Source organism: Tauraco erythrolophus, chromosome 15 (assembly GCF_009769465.1).
Source record: "Tauraco erythrolophus isolate bTauEry1 chromosome 15, bTauEry1.pri, whole genome shotgun sequence".
Lineage (NCBI taxonomy): Eukaryota > Metazoa > Chordata > Aves > Musophagiformes > Musophagidae > Tauraco > Tauraco erythrolophus.
In genome coordinates, this window is record NC_141479.1 from 20,815,609 (window position 1) to 20,832,937 (window position 17,329).

General features: G+C 38.9%; 1 protein-coding gene across 2 annotated transcripts in view; it reads left to right on the forward strand.

Moving 5' to 3' along the window:
• BANP (BTG3 associated nuclear protein) overlaps positions 1-17,329 on the forward strand; it is a 154,794-nt gene that overhangs the window by 12,936 nt on the left and 124,529 nt on the right. For both annotated transcript variants that reach the window (XM_086620753.1, XM_086620754.1), the window contains exons 2-4: positions 1,091-1,235; positions 2,093-2,187; positions 3,497-3,696. In XM_086620753.1, coding sequence (XP_086476879.1) covers positions 1,166-1,235; positions 2,093-2,187; positions 3,497-3,696 — 365 coding nt within the window. In that variant the 5' untranslated portion in view covers positions 1,091-1,165. The remainder of the gene's footprint in view (positions 1-1,090; positions 1,236-2,092; positions 2,188-3,496; positions 3,697-17,329) is intronic.

The following is a 17,329-nucleotide window of genomic DNA, read 5'->3' on the forward strand; positions in this document are numbered from 1 at the left end:
GTAGGTTGTGTTGCTCTCTTACAAAATTTGTGCTCCACCTGTCTGGCTTTGTGGCTTTCTCTTGCTCAGGTGCAAGAGGGAAAGAAGAAAATCTTTGTGCAAAGTTGGATTTGATTTAATGTCACTGTTAAGGGGTGAATTACCGTTTCCATTGGTAAACCTCGAATTCTCTCTCTAGTGTTTTTTGCTTCAGGTTAAAAAATGGCTGGTCTCTTGGGATTCATTGTCCATCCTTTTGTAAACTGTGGGAAAGCACAGAGATGAATGGTTCCGGTGATTTTATTTCAGTTTTACGGGTTGAAGGTCTCTCTTAAAATACTAATAAATAACCTTGACAGAGAATTCCAGGGGAGCAGGGCTGAAAAATATTTTGGCTTTAAAATCAGATATCAGATCCATATTCTGAAAATAGTTTCATCAGAATTGAGCTGTAGAAAAACCAGGCAAGTTCAATAGCCAAGGAAAAATGGCAAATTTTGCTTCACGTCTAGTTGTAATTAGCTGAGAGGCAGCTCCGTGTTCTCACGGTGTTTTTGAAGATTTCAGAGGCCTGTTGAATTCATCCATGTAAGGATCGACTGTGAGTAAAGATCTGTACAGAATGCAGTAATTGCAAATGTAGCTCAGGAGCTTTATGTGCTTTTGTGACATCAAGACTAAATTCTGACATCTGATCACTTCCAAGAGCTAAGTAAGACTTTGAAAATCAACCCCCTGCAATTTAGGAATGGTCTTGTGTTCTCTTAAAACTTCTAAACAAAAAAAAAAAAAAATAAAAGAAAACGTTTTATTTTGTATTTTATACCAATGAACTGCCAAATCTCTGAAGCTAAATATTCTCTTTATCCATTGAGAAAATGCAGAAAGGTGGATCAGCAAGGAGAGGTGATGCGGGTCGATCAGTCCTTGGCTCTTTGGTGAGGCTACTAAAGAAAGGAGCAGTTGATACCATGGGGGGATCGTTTGGTAGACTGGTCACTTATGTTAGCAACTGTATCTCCTTTTATAGAGGAAAAAATGAAAAAATAAAGGCAGTATTGATATATCAAGCCTATCTGTATTTAACGCTCTTCTTCCTGCTGTTTTTCAGGATTGCATGACACGTAAAATTACTTACTTGGTGGCCTGCAGTGGTGTTTGACTGGGTGTTGCTGCCTGGTTCTGAATGATGTCAGAACAGGACTTGGCAGATGTTGTTCAGATTGCTGTTGAAGACCTGACTCCAGACAACCCAGGTACAGTGGGGACGGTGGTGATGGCGTGAGAAGGATCATTTACAGTATTGCCCACTAACAAGGTGGAAATCCCTCTTCAGCTTTTCTTAAAAATATAAAACAGTTCCAGGTGTGTGTTTTTTTTCTCCTGAGCTGCTTGTTAAGACTGCACACCAAGTTTTCAATAACTGGACTTGTATATCTTCAATACCCTTTAGATCAGATTTTTTTTTTTTATTTTACTTTTCTTTTAAAGGCTTTATTGCCTGGGGCTTTTTTGTGCAGAAGTAGGCTAATGCCAAAAACTTTGAATGAAATATGGCCTCCTGCAATATTTTGTTTTTGTCCAGACAAAATATGTGTTTTAGGCTTTCCCTCAAATGAGGGCTATCACCCATCTATGATGGATTGCTGTTTTACTTGTAAAATAGTTTCTCTCATACATTGTTGAAATTCTGACCCGCTGCTACACCGCGTAGTGGGGGTAATCCTGTCTTTTGTACAGAAATTCATGAGTATTTTTTACGGTTTCGTGTTAATGTGAGAGTTCAGAAGCCTGTACAATCTGTGGAAGCAGAACAGCTGTGGCAATTCTGCTACCTTGTGGCAAGTTCCTAATAAAAAATTCCAAAGTAGAGCCTGAGTGTTGCATCCTCAGTGCATTTGAAACAATCTTAGTTTTGGATAAATGTTTTTTGAGTAGTAAACCACTGTTGTATATTTAAGAGAAAACCTAAGTAAGTGCTAAAGGATTCATACAGTATGTTGTTAATTAAATACCTTTTATATTTTTTATGGTTTATCCATTTAATGTATTTTCAATTTGGGCCTTGTCCTCTTGTGTTATAAACCATGGGAATGTTTATTTTTCTTTGCAGTTGTGTTGGAGAATCATGAAGTGACAGATGATGATGTAGAGCCTGCTCTGAAACGTCAGCGTATAGAAATTAACTGCCAGGATCCCTCAATTAAGGTTACGATAATGCCTTTTTCTGGTTTTGTTCATAATTCCAATTAAGTGAGCTTTCTTGGGAAAATATATTGAAAGAAAAGAATGTAAAATAAACTGTTTATACATAATACTGGAATTATTCGTAGCCTCTTGTAAATGTTTGTTCATTTTTGTGCATAAATTTGAATATCTGGATGACTGGCTAATCTTCCAGTGTAAAATCAGTAGCGAGAATTTTACGTGATATAAAATGTTATCAGAATTCATTCCAGTGACTCAAAACATCGCTCTTGGTACATTTTTTTGATAAAGTGAATGAAGTTGACCTAAAAGATAAACTTGAGCACGTATTTGCATCAGAATTCGTAGATATTTCAGTGTGTTTTAAATTAGTATTTTAAGCTAACAGCGTTGTTCTAGTTGAGCCATGTTTGGTTCTGGCTTTTCCGTATTTGCAGAACTTCCCCTGCTGTTCTCACTGATGTGCTTGATTTAGGTGAGGTTTTTGTCTTGGAGCACAAGTGTACGAGTAGTGTTTTACTGCCCCACACGTTAAATATTTGTAATTCTGTGTTTTTGAAATTATGATAGAAACTGGAGCTCTGTGCTGGAAGAGCACTGGGGGAGCAGCACTGCAAACCAGTGTGATTAGGTGTGTCAGTTGTGACAGAGGGCCACCAGATGGCACAGTTGCTGTTTGTGAAGAAAAATGTGTCTAACGTTACCCTTTAACGACCTATTTTCCCCAAGAGAATCCAAGTAGAATAGGCTTTCTTTTGGATAAAATTGCTTAGGAAACCAGATTTTATTTATTTGCTTTTCTTGATTTGCTGTTCAGGAGAAAACTGAAGTGAGTGGCATTAATTGTCTCCGAGGTTATTTGTGTTGATACAATTTCCACTGTAATCATCTGAATTTATCTGTTTGGGCAGGAGAAAAAATCTTACTTAACTTTAACCAGGATGATGGGTCCATAGATTTATAATCCTTTTGTTTTAACATGTGTTGAATGAAAGGCTTTGGCATGTCATTTCAGATGATTTTGCGGTGTATGAAATCACCCTAACAAAGTGCTTAGGTGAAAATGTGTTGGGCTCAGATGCTTTTGGCTTCTAAAGAAAGATCTGGAAGAATCTGAGAATGCTAAAATGCTCCTGGATGTCATCAGTTTTGCATGTGGCTGGATTTTGTCACTAGGCACACTGCTACTTCCTTCAGAATTGTTTTCCAGTCACATTTATCCGGAGCTTCCTTACGTGTATGTTGCTGAAGATAAATGTGTAAGTCTTTAAAATAATTTTTTTTTTTTTTTGCATTCTCCCTTTTCCAGTCATTCCTGTATTCCATTAATCAGACAATATGCCTGCGGTTGGATAGCATTGAGGCAAAGCTGCTGGCACTAGAGGCGACCTGTAAATCACTGGAGGAGAAGCTGGATCTGGTCATGAACAAACAGCACAGCCCCATCCAGGTGCCCATGGTGGCAGGTTCTCCTCTTGGCGCCACGCAGACGTGCAACAAAGTACGATGGTAAGAGAAGAGCAGATTCCTCATCCATGTGCATCTTAAAATAACGTAAATCCCTTTCTTTGGCCTCTGGTTCTGCACTTTTCTGTATGGCTGTCAAGAGCTTGGTGTGCTGCTTAGGAATGGAGAATTAATTTGTCTGGTAGGTAGTTTTTGTACCAGTTTCATGATGTTATTTAGAATGAGACGCTGGGCCACAGACAGTTTGCAACTGTTTCCACGTTTCATTTTGACTTAAGCCAGGCTGATTCATCCATCCTCTGGAAAAGTCTCATCAGCTGTTTTAGACAGATTTTTTACACTTGCTTTACTTTTATTTATGTAGCTGTTTCGCGTTAATGAGTTCATCATCGTTCTAATTACTTCTCATTTTACTTCTATTCATCAGAAAAACAATGGAGTTTGGTTTATGTCCTTGTTTTCTAAAGGCTCTTGCTAGAGTAATATCTGTGCTTATTTTGGGGTTAGAAGTTGGAGATGGAAAATCTGCTAAATAATCTGATCCACTTTGATGAAAGAGCAGGTTTGACCTGCAATACCTTTAGGTGCAAGTTGCCTGAAATGGTTTTAAATATTTAAATATTGATATACCTGTCACTTTACCATGGAGACGATTCCAGCCAGAGCAACATGCTTAGCAAAATACTCTTTTGTCTAACAACTTTTCCCTCCTCATTTACATTTTTATAGCTAAAAAACTTGTAATACTTCTCTAAATAATTGCTTTCTGTTCTTCATTACAAAGATGTGTAGGCAACTTTCACATGTCATACCATTACAGTCAAGGTATACCAACTTAATTCATCTTTTGTCAGTTGTTTTTTCCATCTCCTGATCTTTTTCATCACCTCTCTGAACTTTGTCAATATCTGAAAATTATTTTGAATTTATTTTTGGTATGTTGTACTCGGTGCAGTGTTTCAGGTGCACTACTCCAGGGTTCTGTAGGAAGTAATAGTTCATTGCTTTATGTGGTGGGACTCATCCATGTGAGGTAAGAGGGAAAAAAAAAAACCCACCACCACCTTTAGACTTGTTCTACCAGGCCGCTATTTGCTTCTTGCTGTATTTTTTTCCTTTACTTTCAGTATTGCTATTTTTATAATAGGTGTTTTAAGTTAAGAAATGTATCTCAAGGTCATAATTGCATTGTTTAATTTATTATGGTATTTCCAGTTCATGCATTTATGAAACAAGATGGACCACAACCTTACTCCCATAAGGGTTCGGAGTTGGAGATGTTGTGTGAGGGGGATACACTCTGCTTGTGTAGCTGTGCCTGGTGCATGGTGCAGTTACCTCACAATTGCTTGTTGAGGTATTCATCATACTTCTGATGAATGTGGTCTAATCTGTGTAAAATATACCTTATTTGTATTTACAATCTGAAATGATGCAGAACCTAATGTGTTTCTTGATCTCTGGTTTAAAAGTTCAAGAGTTTGAGTACTCTCTGCTCCTTTTGCTGTAAGTTACCTGTCCAGTTAGGAACAGCTGATGTCTTCAAACTTCTCCACAGTAACTTTCCTTTTTAGATGTCCAAATGTAATGTTTGGATTCCAGTTCACAATTCCTTTATTAGGCTTTGGTTTTGTGCTGGTGACAAAAATCCAGACCATTGGGCTTCCTTCTTTTCCCGTTTTCCATTATATTTTTCTTTAAAATAGGTGCTGTGTCTACATTTACCCATGCTTTTGAAGGCTTCCCAATCATACTTTGAAGGGGTCAGTTATGGCTAAGTTCTCTATCAAAAGAAATAAAGTACATGGAATAACTATTCGGATCATAGAGCAAGTAACTGGAATATTACACCAGTGTTTTCACTAGATACTCTTTATCAATAATTATTTCTCAAGGAACCTTCTTCAAAGCTGTTGTTAATTTTTTTGGATCATTATATTAGAGATATTCAAGTTCTTGTGCATAAGTTGAACTTCTTACTGTGGTTTGTGCACAAAAGGCTTTAAAAACATTTTCAGAAATACATGACCCTTTTGGGAATCTATTAATTCATCTTCCGTGAATGCTTTCCTCTGTAAATTGTACTATTTTGAGTTTCTCGTGGGATTTGTCAGACCTGAGGTGGTTATTTTTTTTTAAATCTCCGTAACCATTGGAATTCTATCCTGTGTGTTAATGGTGAGCCTGATGTTTAGTGCTTTGTTTTGGGTGTCCAAATTTATGATGACAGATGATGAGCTGCTCACACACTCTGAACATAATTTAGGTAGAAGCCTTGAAGACTAAAATTCTCTGCTCCAAATATTTGTTAGTGTTGGTATGAAGTTGCACGTTATCAGGTGCATCTTGCCAATGAAGCACTGAGGGTTTTTTGTTCTTTTAGTAGTCTGTGGCCTGTGTGACTCAGAAGAAACCAGTAAGGGGTGTTGTGTGTTTAACTTGGCATTAGTAACACCTTGGTTTCACAGTGGTAGAATGTTTCGCTGGATTCCCCGTCTCCCATTCACAAAAACCTTTATGGCTCGTTGATTATTTCCAGTCAAAACCTGCATGGACTCTTCTGTTGTATCAACTCTGTGTTGTTCCCTCTTCCCCTTACGTTGCAGATGGCAGTGGAGAGCTGCCAACAAGAGTTAATATTTTGGATAGTGATTTGCACATTCTGCATCTTTATGAGATTCTTCAACCTCCTTCTTCTGCCAGTACGGTATTAACTGGGTTTGCCACTCAACAAAAACATAATTAGCACTAGCACGTCAGCCAGGTGGTGCTACGCTGCCAGTAAACCACTGTCATTCTTTTTTTGATAAACACCGAAGCATTTGTGATCTTTTCTCTTCCACTCTATAGTGAATTTTGTGTACAGTTTTTCTGGTAATTTCGTTGCTTGTATTGATTCGGTGCAAATTTAACATAATGCAGTGCACACAGTAAAGTGTGTGCCTCCTAAATTCACACAGTCTGATTGCTTTGTGATCTTTGGGCTTTCCAAATTAAATCAATCTCCTAAGACTTGTCAGTTTGTGATATGCTTAGGCCATCACGTGGTGAAACCAGGACACCTCGGGCAGCGAAGCTTTCCTCCGTGTCATCTTGTGGTGGAATTGCGTAGTTGCAGCGCACCAGGTGAATTCACAGCTGCACACTACGGCCCGATGACCACGACGTGGAATTTTGGGCTGGCTGCTGCCAAGATGGAGTGATAATCTATCCATGTAGCTGCAGCAGGGAGGCAGGAGTCTCACTTTGTAACAGTTGTCAGATTTATGTTCAGTGATAAGTTTTCTTTTCTAATAAACTTAACACGTTGATTTATTGACATAACTCATAACTTTTTTTTGTGCCACACTGTTGTGTCCAAGTTTTAAAAATTCTTATTAGGGAAATGAAGCAGAAGTTTTCAAGGAGGTTTGTAATAAATCAGGAACCACCCTATGTTGTTAGCTCCCAGGACAGAAACGCAGTGCCTTTTAGAGTCTCATTCTGCTTTCTGTCTCTCTGTTAAACACACGAGGAGTGATATGTGTGGAATTCTTCCAACATCCTTTTCCGGGTATGTGATTTTGAAGGCTTGCTGATTTTTCTTGGAAAACTGGGAAACATTGAATTGGGAAATTACAGTATTGTCTCCTCTTGGTGTTTTGTGTAAGTACATCTTCATGAAAGCTGGATTGTGTTCTCAGTTCTTTTGTTCTTATTGTTTGCTCTGATCTGCTGTTACGTACTTCATTATATGCTAGCTAATTGCAGTGCAGATAAGGAAGGAAATAAAGGGGACGTGGTGCTGTGTAGTGAATGATTTGTATAAGCAGTTGAGATACAAAAGAACAATAGGCTAACTTAGATCTCCAGGTAAGAATTTTAAGCTACAGCAAAAACTAACAGGAGAAAACTTCTTTGGAGAGGAAGTAATTCAGAATTTATGAGACATAAACTGTTTCGGAGGAAACAGCGATAGAACATAAGCAATATGGGAAGACTTGTAGCTGCTGTATTTCGATAAATCAGCACATGAAAAGCAGAACTAAACAAAGGTAGATTCCAATAAGTTTGTCCTGTGTCCTCTACCTTTTCACTGGACAAACCTCGTGTTTCCTGTGTGGTCCATGATGCTCCGTGCAGTGGGGTTTTGGAGTCTTCCATGCTGTTCCCATGACAGCAGCGTGTGTGACTGCTGGAGCTCGCTGCTCTCAGGTAATGGATGAGACCTTTCTGTTAGTGGGATGTGGCATTTGGGCTTGTCCTTACCCCAGCCACGTACATTAACAAGTGTTTAATATCTCTCAGACCTGGTTTGTTTCATCAGGTTTGGTCCTAAGAGTGCAAAGCACTAGCTGGAATTGGAGGAACGGCATGATGTTAAATCTCAATTTCTTTGAGGGGGGAAAAAAAAAATCAAACAAAGAAGAGTTTTAGAAAGTATTTTCTCAATGTGTAGTGGCTGCTGCTTAAAAATACGTGGTTGTCAGGATTACCTACAAAGATACAGTGTTAATGAGTTTTAAAAATTTCTTTTTTGGAAGAAAGGCTGTCGGAAGGTTTCAGAACTAGCAGAATGAATGACAAATCCTTAGGTTGCACAGAGTTATGTTGAACTGTATGGAGCTTGAAAAGAGCCAAGAACAGTAGTGAAATAATGTAATAAATTAATAATGGGAGAACGTGGATTGTCCCGGTGTTCTGAGCTTTGTCCGGCTTCGTGCAGCGTTAGTACAGCTCTGCTTTTCCATCCAGGAGGTGATTGTCTCTCTTCCTCTGTCTGCAACATTTCCTGGCAGGATGGTTGTTCAAAACCTCCAGTTTCTTTTCTTTATGAGGTACCATGCTGGTCAAAAATTCCAGTAGCTGCTGAAAGTTTCTTGGATGGGAGAGTTGGTGCGATGCCTGATGGCCTGTCAGTATGGCAGCCTCGAATGATAAGTTGGAAATTCAGCATGTGCCCAGGTCTTGAGATTTATAAATTGATGAACACACAGCGTGACAGTGCAGCTAAAATCCTTTATCCGTGTTTTAGAGAAAATATTTCATCTGAAAGATTTCGGTCCAGAAACAGTGTTATTTTTGTCAACGTCTTTCCATTAATCATTTTTCTGAGTGGGTGAGCCCAAGTGTAAATAGTTCAGGTTGATTGCTTCAGATAACATGGGAATTTGTTTTGGTTTCACAGAACTCTCCATCATTTGTTTTTATGGGTATTTTCTGCAACTACTCCTTTGCACAATTCCGCTCTTTTATTTCGGAAGTATTTGTTGAGTAAACAGATGTAATTGAGAGAAGCTTTTAAAATACCTTGATTTTTGGAGAGGATTTAACTTTAAAATTGGTATTTTCTTCGTCCTTAATAATAAAAGTGTTTGTGATGAAATATGGAAATTCATAGGTAAATGGAGTTTTTATTCTGTTCAGATATTTCCCCTGAGCCTTTGTTACGGTGAAGTTGAAATACAGATCTCATACATCTGATTCTTTGCCATATGCGTTTGTGGCAAACCAGTTAACGACACTGATCACTGAGAGTGGAGGTGGAATTGCATGTATTTTTGTCTTTAATGAGAACTGGAGAGTGAAATGAAATTGCAGAGTTTAATGCACTTGGCTATTGTGCAAAGACCTCGTTGGTGTCCTTGACCAAGGCTTGTTAGTGGGTTAAACATGAGCTTATGAGAGTAGAGCTGCTTCAGGTGGTCTTGTCTTTATTTTTGTGGGTGTAGGTCATTAATATGTTTATTTTAAACGAAGTTTAGTCATCGGAGTGTAATAGGTTTTGAAAACAGGATTTGTTCATCCACTTGGTTGCGGTGTGCCAGTTGGCAAGATTCCCCAAGTTCCAGATCTGTGTTTCTCTGTGGCTGTTTCCCTGTTTACAGGTGGCTTTGTAGTCAAATAATGCAAAGTTGAAAACTGAGATGATTTTAAATGAAGTTGTAAAGCTGGGGGAAGTAGGGTGGAAAGAATTGTAGGGTGACTGTTCCAGATTTAGCAAAACTGTTGCTGGTCCTGCATAAAGCCTTTATGAATAAAATGAGACATACCTAAAGAATGATAGTCCAAGTGTTGGTATAAGAAACAAAATTGCTAGAATTCTGTTTTTTTATAGATATGTATTTTTTTCCCTGTGACTTACAAACCCCTTGACCAACCTAATTTCATATTATCAGGTGTCGAATAGCTTTTTCATTTTTGTTGCACTTTTATCATAAGGATTTTTATGTATTATAATAAATATAATAATTAGCATATATAATACTATGCTAATCCAGGCTTTAAAAAAGAATAGTAATTCTTCAGTTCTTATTGCTAAATAGTAGCTGTTGAGTCTCGCAAGTACGTAGTTAACCTCCTTCTCACATTTGCTGCAGCTGATACTGTAACTCATTAGGTGATGTAAACCACCATCCAAATTTAATTTATGGCTTTTTTTTTTTTTTTAAATTCAATGATAAATAAATTACCATTGTAAGCTTTTGGGATTGTTAATGTCTTGAACTGATGTTAAGAGCTAACTGGAAATACACCCTCTTCAGGTCTGAAGACCCTCAATTTGCAGGAAGACTTGTTTTTTTTTTTTAAGTAGCCAGGTTGAAACAAAGCATGTATTGAGGAATCCAGTATCCTGAAAGATGTATGGTATATGGTTTATTTTCAAGTTGCAGGTACGTTACTCTGCCTGCTGTGAGCCTGCTCTCATGCACTGAACTCCAGGGCTGAAAAAACACTTCCCTGGAAGCAAATTCAGCCCTCGAGACAACTCAGCCAGCAGCTCAGCGGCAGATGGAGAATCAAGCCGTGTTTTGGGGGGTGAGAGGGAGTGGGGTGTTACAGATAATGGCTGGAAAATGCAGTCAGCCATTTGGGGTGTTAATCAGAATGTATTATAAAGACTTGATCATGGAATCATAGAATCACAGAATGGTTTGGGTTGGAAGGGACCTCAAAGATCATCTAGTTCCAACCCCCCTGCCATGGGCAGGGACACCCTCCACTACACCAGGTTGCCCAAAGCCCCATCCAATCTGGCCTTGAACACTTCCAGGGATGGGGCAACCACAACTTCTCTGGGCAGCTTGTGCCAGTGCCTCACCACCCTCGGAGTGAAGAATTTCTTCCTTAGATCTCATCGAAATCTCCCCTCTTTCAGTTTAAAGCCATTGTCCAGTGTCCTATCACTACATGCCCTTGTAAAAAGCCCCTCTCCAGCTTTCTTGTAGCCCCTTTAGGTCCTGGAAGGCTGCTGGAAGGTCTCCCCGGAGCCTTCTCTTCTCCAGGCTGAACAGCCCCAACTCTCTCAGCCTGCTGAGGTGCTCCAGCCCTCGGATCATCTTCGTGGCCTCCTCTGGACCTGCTCCAACAGCTCCATGTCCTTCTGATGCTGGGGACCCCAGAGCTGAATGCAGCACTGCAGGGGGGTCTCACGAGGTCAGAGCAGAGGGGCAGAATCCCCTCCCTCGCCCTGCTGCCCACGCTGCTTTGGATGCAGCCCAGGACACGGTTGATGTGGAGAAGCTTTGGAATTCATCAAGTTTTCAGCAGTTCTTGTCACTTTCTATAAGCAAAACAGGTTTATTTATCCTTCAGTAGGTGTTGTGTCAGAGCCTCTTACTGGGGCCTCATCCCCAGAATTCAGGGCAAACCTCATGTCTGGGAGTGGCTGACAAAACCACAGCTGGACTCGTGCCGTTGTTTTGGACTGGACCCTGTGGCATCCATAAATCACCAACCTTTCCCCGTCCCTTTCTGCCATCAGTCAATGGTACTGTGGGCAAACATTTATTTGAAATTACCAGTTCAAGTGTCGGGTGTGTAGCGTGAGCCAGTAAGAGTTCCGTGTGAGATTAATGGGTTTGTTTCACGAAGAATCGTGGGTGCTGGTGTCTGGGCATGGAAGGGCTTGAAGGAAAATGGAGCAGTTGTCTGTGATCTGTTGTCATTTCAGACACATTCGCAACTGGGAACAAAGTATTAACAAAATGTGAAGATCATAAGTAAAACTTCATGGCTTTAGTGGATTTTATCCCTTCTTATGAATTAAAAAGCTCTGTTTAGAATCTCAAGTTCTTTAAAGAGCACATAAATATAAGCAAAATTTTGATATTTTGATAAATTTCTGGTGAAGTGGAAGTTTAAGGGAGTTGGCATTCGAACTGCCATTCGAATTTGCATCAGTTCATCAATTGGCCTTCACAGTGGTGTTACTTTTTGTGCCTTTTGGGGCTGCTGTTTTCAGTTCTGCTGTTTCCCATTGTTTGTTTTTAAATTCCAACAGCAGAGCAGGTGATAAAGGGGCTTCTTAAACGTGCATTTGTGTATAAACATATACTCACATGCTTTCGTTTTCAAGTTGAATGTGTGAAGTGTGTTTTCTATGGTTTTCTTAAATGAAGGAAATGATCTCCTGTCACTTTATAATGCTAGCAAGTGGTCAGCAGTGTTTTAGTCCGGAAGAATTGTTGTGGCTTGAAATAGGTAAGGGGATGGATGAAAAACCCAAATGCCTTCGTGAGGTGTAATAGACATGTTTGAAAATTGTGGTTCTGTCTTGCGTTCAAAAATTCGGTTTATGAAACTGAACGAATCAAATAAAGCAATTCTTTGATTAAATGTCAACCCCTCTCTCTTTATCCCGGGCTGCACAGTGTTAGTAACTTTGGCTGCAGTATGAAAAAAACCCGAACTTGACATCTTTTTTTACCTGAAAAACACAACAGTGCTTTCCAAAGTCTCTTCAGTTGTCACAGGAACTTGTCAGCCTTGACATCTTGAGACTGATTCTGGTGCTGCACAGCAGCAAGAATGCTGATGGATGCCTTTTTATTTTACCTGCATTGAAACATGCGTATCATGTAGAAGTACCTGCTATGAAATAAGTGGACTTCTGCAGTTCATCGTATTTAGGATCGATACAACTTTATATTGAAAAAGTTGGAGAACTCTCACGGCTGGGATTTTTATTGTTATTTGCTGCATGCTGTAAGATCTACAGCAGCAGTGCTGCTAACAAGGGGGATTGTTGTTTTAGACATTTAGATATTTTGAAATTAAGCTTTCCCTGTTGGTTGTCTGGAGTTTTTGTTACAGACCATCAGCAAGTGAAAATATTTTGTTACAGACCTTCAGTTTGTGAAGATTTTACATTTACTCCTTTCACTGTTGGGAGTTAAAATTCACACCAGACTAAGGAGAAATGGCATCTTGGATTTAAGAAGCTTGTACAGCAGTGTTCTCATTGGAATTTCGCATTCCATTATTGTTGCACTAAGATATTGAGGAGCCAAGTGTTTAGTAATTTGTTGTTGAGATTTGATAAATTCAGAAACAATGTATAACTTCCAGATAGCATTAAGGTTGAGAGTGCGAGGTCAGTTATGGAATTAAAATAACAATTTAATACCAACATTTCATCTGTATTTTGGAGAGTTCAATAATTCATGCATGTATGTGATGGAGCTTAATCTATAAAACTTTTCAAACTGACCAAGATTTGAACTGTGGTGATTCGTTCTCCCAAGTCCAATTTTTCTGAAGTTAATGGTTTCCAATGAAGTATTGTTTATAATAGTCCAATGATTCCAATGAGAGCCTACAAGTAGCAGCTGATAAATTTTGTCTGAGAAATGGATGCAAAACGTGTGGCTTGAGAATTTTCAATTGTGTTAGTAGTGTTTAAAAATGTGAGACTTAAAGCACTAAAAATAATCTTTGAGACATAAAATTTTGTTTTCTTAAATATATATGCTGGCTAAGATTTTCAGCAGTATGCACTGTAAATAAAGTCCTAGGTAATAAAGTTCCTTCAAGTTTTAGACAACGGTTTCAGTCTTGTAGACATGTTACGAGGCTTAATATTTTACTATTTGCCAGGTAATCTGTACAGGAAGTTTTCCTGCTTGTTACTCTTAGCCTGTTACATCGGAAGTAATTTGTGCTTGCTCTGAACTGCACGTGGGTAAACAATTTATTTATTCCCACTTAGCTAATATGCAGGAACTTTCTTCTGCATCTGAGACCTTAGTGAATCTTTTTATTTTAATTTTGAAGAGAAAAACCTTACGTGAAAGTTATGGCACAGCAAGAGCAGTGCCGTTGTGTGAAGCCCTTGTGGTGCAATATAGTGCTGTTCACAGCGGTGAGCTCAGAAACGAGAGCAGGATTTGCCCCTTGTGCCAAGAGGTTTTAGAAATCAACATCCTTTAACTGTGTAAGGGTGTCTGAGAATGAAAGAGAAGGTTGTGCACGGGGGTCAGAAAGGCTTTTGAGTTGTAGACACAGATTAGGGGGGTGTTTGCTGGTGTAATTAGTGCCTAAGGACGTTTAAACCCAATTATAGTAGTATTAAAATGTGAGTTAACCTGCCTCCTTGCCAAATCCCATAAGGTCATATGAGATGAATTCTGGGCAAAGCTGAACGTTTACTTCAATTCCATGGTTCCGTGACGATAGCCAGCTGTTGCATTCAAGAAATAAATGTAAAGGGTGCACGATTTGAAATTTGGTTCAGGACAAATGCCTTCATGGGGCTCATGCTTTTCCTTTTGCCTAAATAAGCAATTGAAAAGAATTATTGTGTTTAATGAAAGTGGACAGCTTTTACCTCATGAATGTTGTAAAAAGGGTGAAAATTATTGTTAGGATAATATTTTAGTGAAACTCCAAAAATCTTAATGCATTTGAAGCAATACATTGGATTGTAGAAGCGTATGTTACATGCTCTATATTTTAAAAAGTAATTTATCGAGCATATAATAAACAGAAGGGGGCAGAAAAGCCTTATATATTCGGTTGGATTCCAGTTTTGAGAATTTAAGTATTTTTAATGTTACAGTCTCTGGAGATGCTTAGAAGTTTGAAAATCCAGCGGTAAGAGCACTCCCTGGAACCTTTTCCTGTAAATTGGGGTATTTGGTGGTGCAAGTACAACATGAATGAATGAAGAGAAGAGCTAATCAATTTGTGATTAGAGGGGCCAAGTTTTCATCTTCCTTTGGAAATGACAGAAATTTGTGTGTCGTCATAATTTGCATACCAGTTTACAGCAGATTAAAGTACCATTTCTAAAAGTACCGTTTTTAAAAGTTGCAAAACCAACTGGTCTTGCTACTTATGGAAAATAATACATAGTAGTATAGTTTTAAAAGAAATAATGTACAATGTTTTTGGAGAGTCCCAGTTTTACTTTAAGGTGGAAAAGAGCTATAGAAGGATTTGGAGCTTCAAAAGGATGAAACAGGCTAATATCTAGCAAGGTCTCGGCAAGGTTGGTGAGATGGCAGAGAGCCAGGCTTCCATCTGCTTTATTTGGCAGCGCATGCGATTTAACTGATACATTTCCACACGTAAAAAACACACTATTTGGAATCTGAATGTCTTTCCAAACAGAATTTTTCCTTTTTGTGGAACCGTATGTTTTTGCATATCTTTAGCTCAATCTCTTTGTTCCGTATTGAAGGATGGAGTATGAGACAGGAAATCTGCTCCTAATAACTTTTAAAATTGTTCCTTTGTAGAAAGTGAAGAGTGGTGTTTCTTTCACATCCCTGCGGAGTATATGGGAATTACAGATTCGGTACCGGCTCCCAGAGTAGCAGCATCCTTGGCCTTTCTGTAAAAATGTGTGTGGTGGCAAGTGTACATAACTGGTTGGGTAGTTATGGAAAGCAAGAAAAACAGAGAATGTATGATGGAAATTATTTCTGAACCATCTCTGGAAGAGCTGCACGTTTGGGTTCTGTTTGCAGAAACCTAATGTTTAGTTGCAGTTTGTCATCTGGTGACCATTGAGGCTTCAGTTACTGTAACTGGTGTCTTGAAAGCCAGTTTATAACGCTGCTTCCTTCACCCCTAAGCTTCTAGTGCCACGTAAGTCAGACTCATGCTGATAGTACTTATTAGAATTTGTAAGAAAATTTGGAAGATAAATCTAGAAGTAGCTACTTTACTACAAAGTCTTTACTTCTGTTTCATACAGTGTTTTCTAAACACACAGCAGTTTCTATTTTAGTACTAAGTAGATAATTTCGTTCACAGTTACTGTCTTCAGGATCAGTCACATCTTTTGTTACGGAATATGACTGTCCTTTCCTTCTGGATCAGCCTTTCTTGTTTCATGTGTAATACAATCTCCAGTAGGCTGCAGTACTACTACTTAACCTAGCAGTAGTTCAGGCAGTTAAGGCTCACTGAAGAATAACAACTGTAAATTTCTTTCTATACTGCCTGAAAAAAAGAAAAAATCTTCACTGTTGTATTTTTATGAGTACATTTATCTTGAAAGAGGCTTGTATTAACCTGTCCCTTATAAGACATGACCTGTCCTTTACTTGGCCGTAAGAAAAAGTAGAAGACTAATAATGCCATTTCTGTTGCAGTGTTTTTCAGTCCTAGTTAGGTCATTTGCACATGGCCTGGATCTACTGGTTTTCTGCTTTTGTGTATCTGCTTAGGCCAAAAGGTTCTTTGGAGACTGTGTCATAGATTCATAGATTCATAGATTTCTAGGTTGGAAAAGACCTTAGAGATCATCGAGTCCAACCATCCCTAATCCCCATTAAACCATATCCTCAAGTAGCTCATCCACCCTATTCTTAAACACATCCAGGGATGGGGACTCAACCACCTCCCTGGGCAGCTTATTCCAGTGGCTGACAACCCTTTCAGAGAAGAAATATGTGTTTCACCATATGTTTAATTTTCATGGAGTGTCAGTTGTGTTCGAAAGAAGAAGAATAGTTTTGTTAAAAAAACCCACCCCACAACAGGATATGAAGTTGCTTGTGTACCCATACAGGTGGTGTAAGATTCCTGAAATAACAAGTGGTAGTTTTTTGGGGTCAGTTGTAGCGTTATCTGGCTATTGGTTAGTTGGCGAAACAGTTGGAAATGGGGGATGTCATGTATGAATGATGACACTTGGTTGTACAGGTGTTTTTAGCTTTTCTCAGAGCAGAATAATCCACAACAGATTTTAACAGCTTTTAAAATCGGTTGATAAAATTGGTCTTAAAACCAGTAATCCATGTCTTTCTGATCGTCAGCCAATTCGGAGGCTCTGTCTGTAGGTAAGGCTGAGTACAATAAACTCTACGCGTATTTTGTAACGAGAAAAATGTCTGGCTCTTACTTGAGCTGAAAATTGGATGTTAAATGTTGTTAAACTGTTAAATGGAGCGCTTGTTAAAATGTACTGCCGCTTTATCTTTATTATAAATTGATTACAGCTTTCTCCGTCTTCAGATCCATGAATCTCTCTGCAGTGATGGCTGGTGGACTTTGGCTTGTCTTTTTACAGGATCTAATCATTAGTGCTATCTTTATCATGTCTGCTCTTATGTGATATTCCAGATGCAAAGAATCCAAAGATAATTTTTGATGGCTGAACTCTTACTGAAAATGATGGATAATGCTGCTGCTTTTCTGGCAATTGGCTGAGACTAGGCCAATGCACGGTTTAGGGACATGAAAACTTTAACTGTTCAAGTGCCCATACAATTCTCTACCCTACAGCAGGTGTCCCGCTGGTCTTTGTCTTGGTGGATGGTTTGGTTATTGGCAAGGTTGTTCTCTCCTCAGAGATGAGGAGCTGCATTCATTTTTTGGGCATAAATCCAATATAAATTTGTGTATGCTGTGCTGGTTTGTGGTTTTGTTCATATATAATGTAAGTTCATAAGTCAGTTTTCTC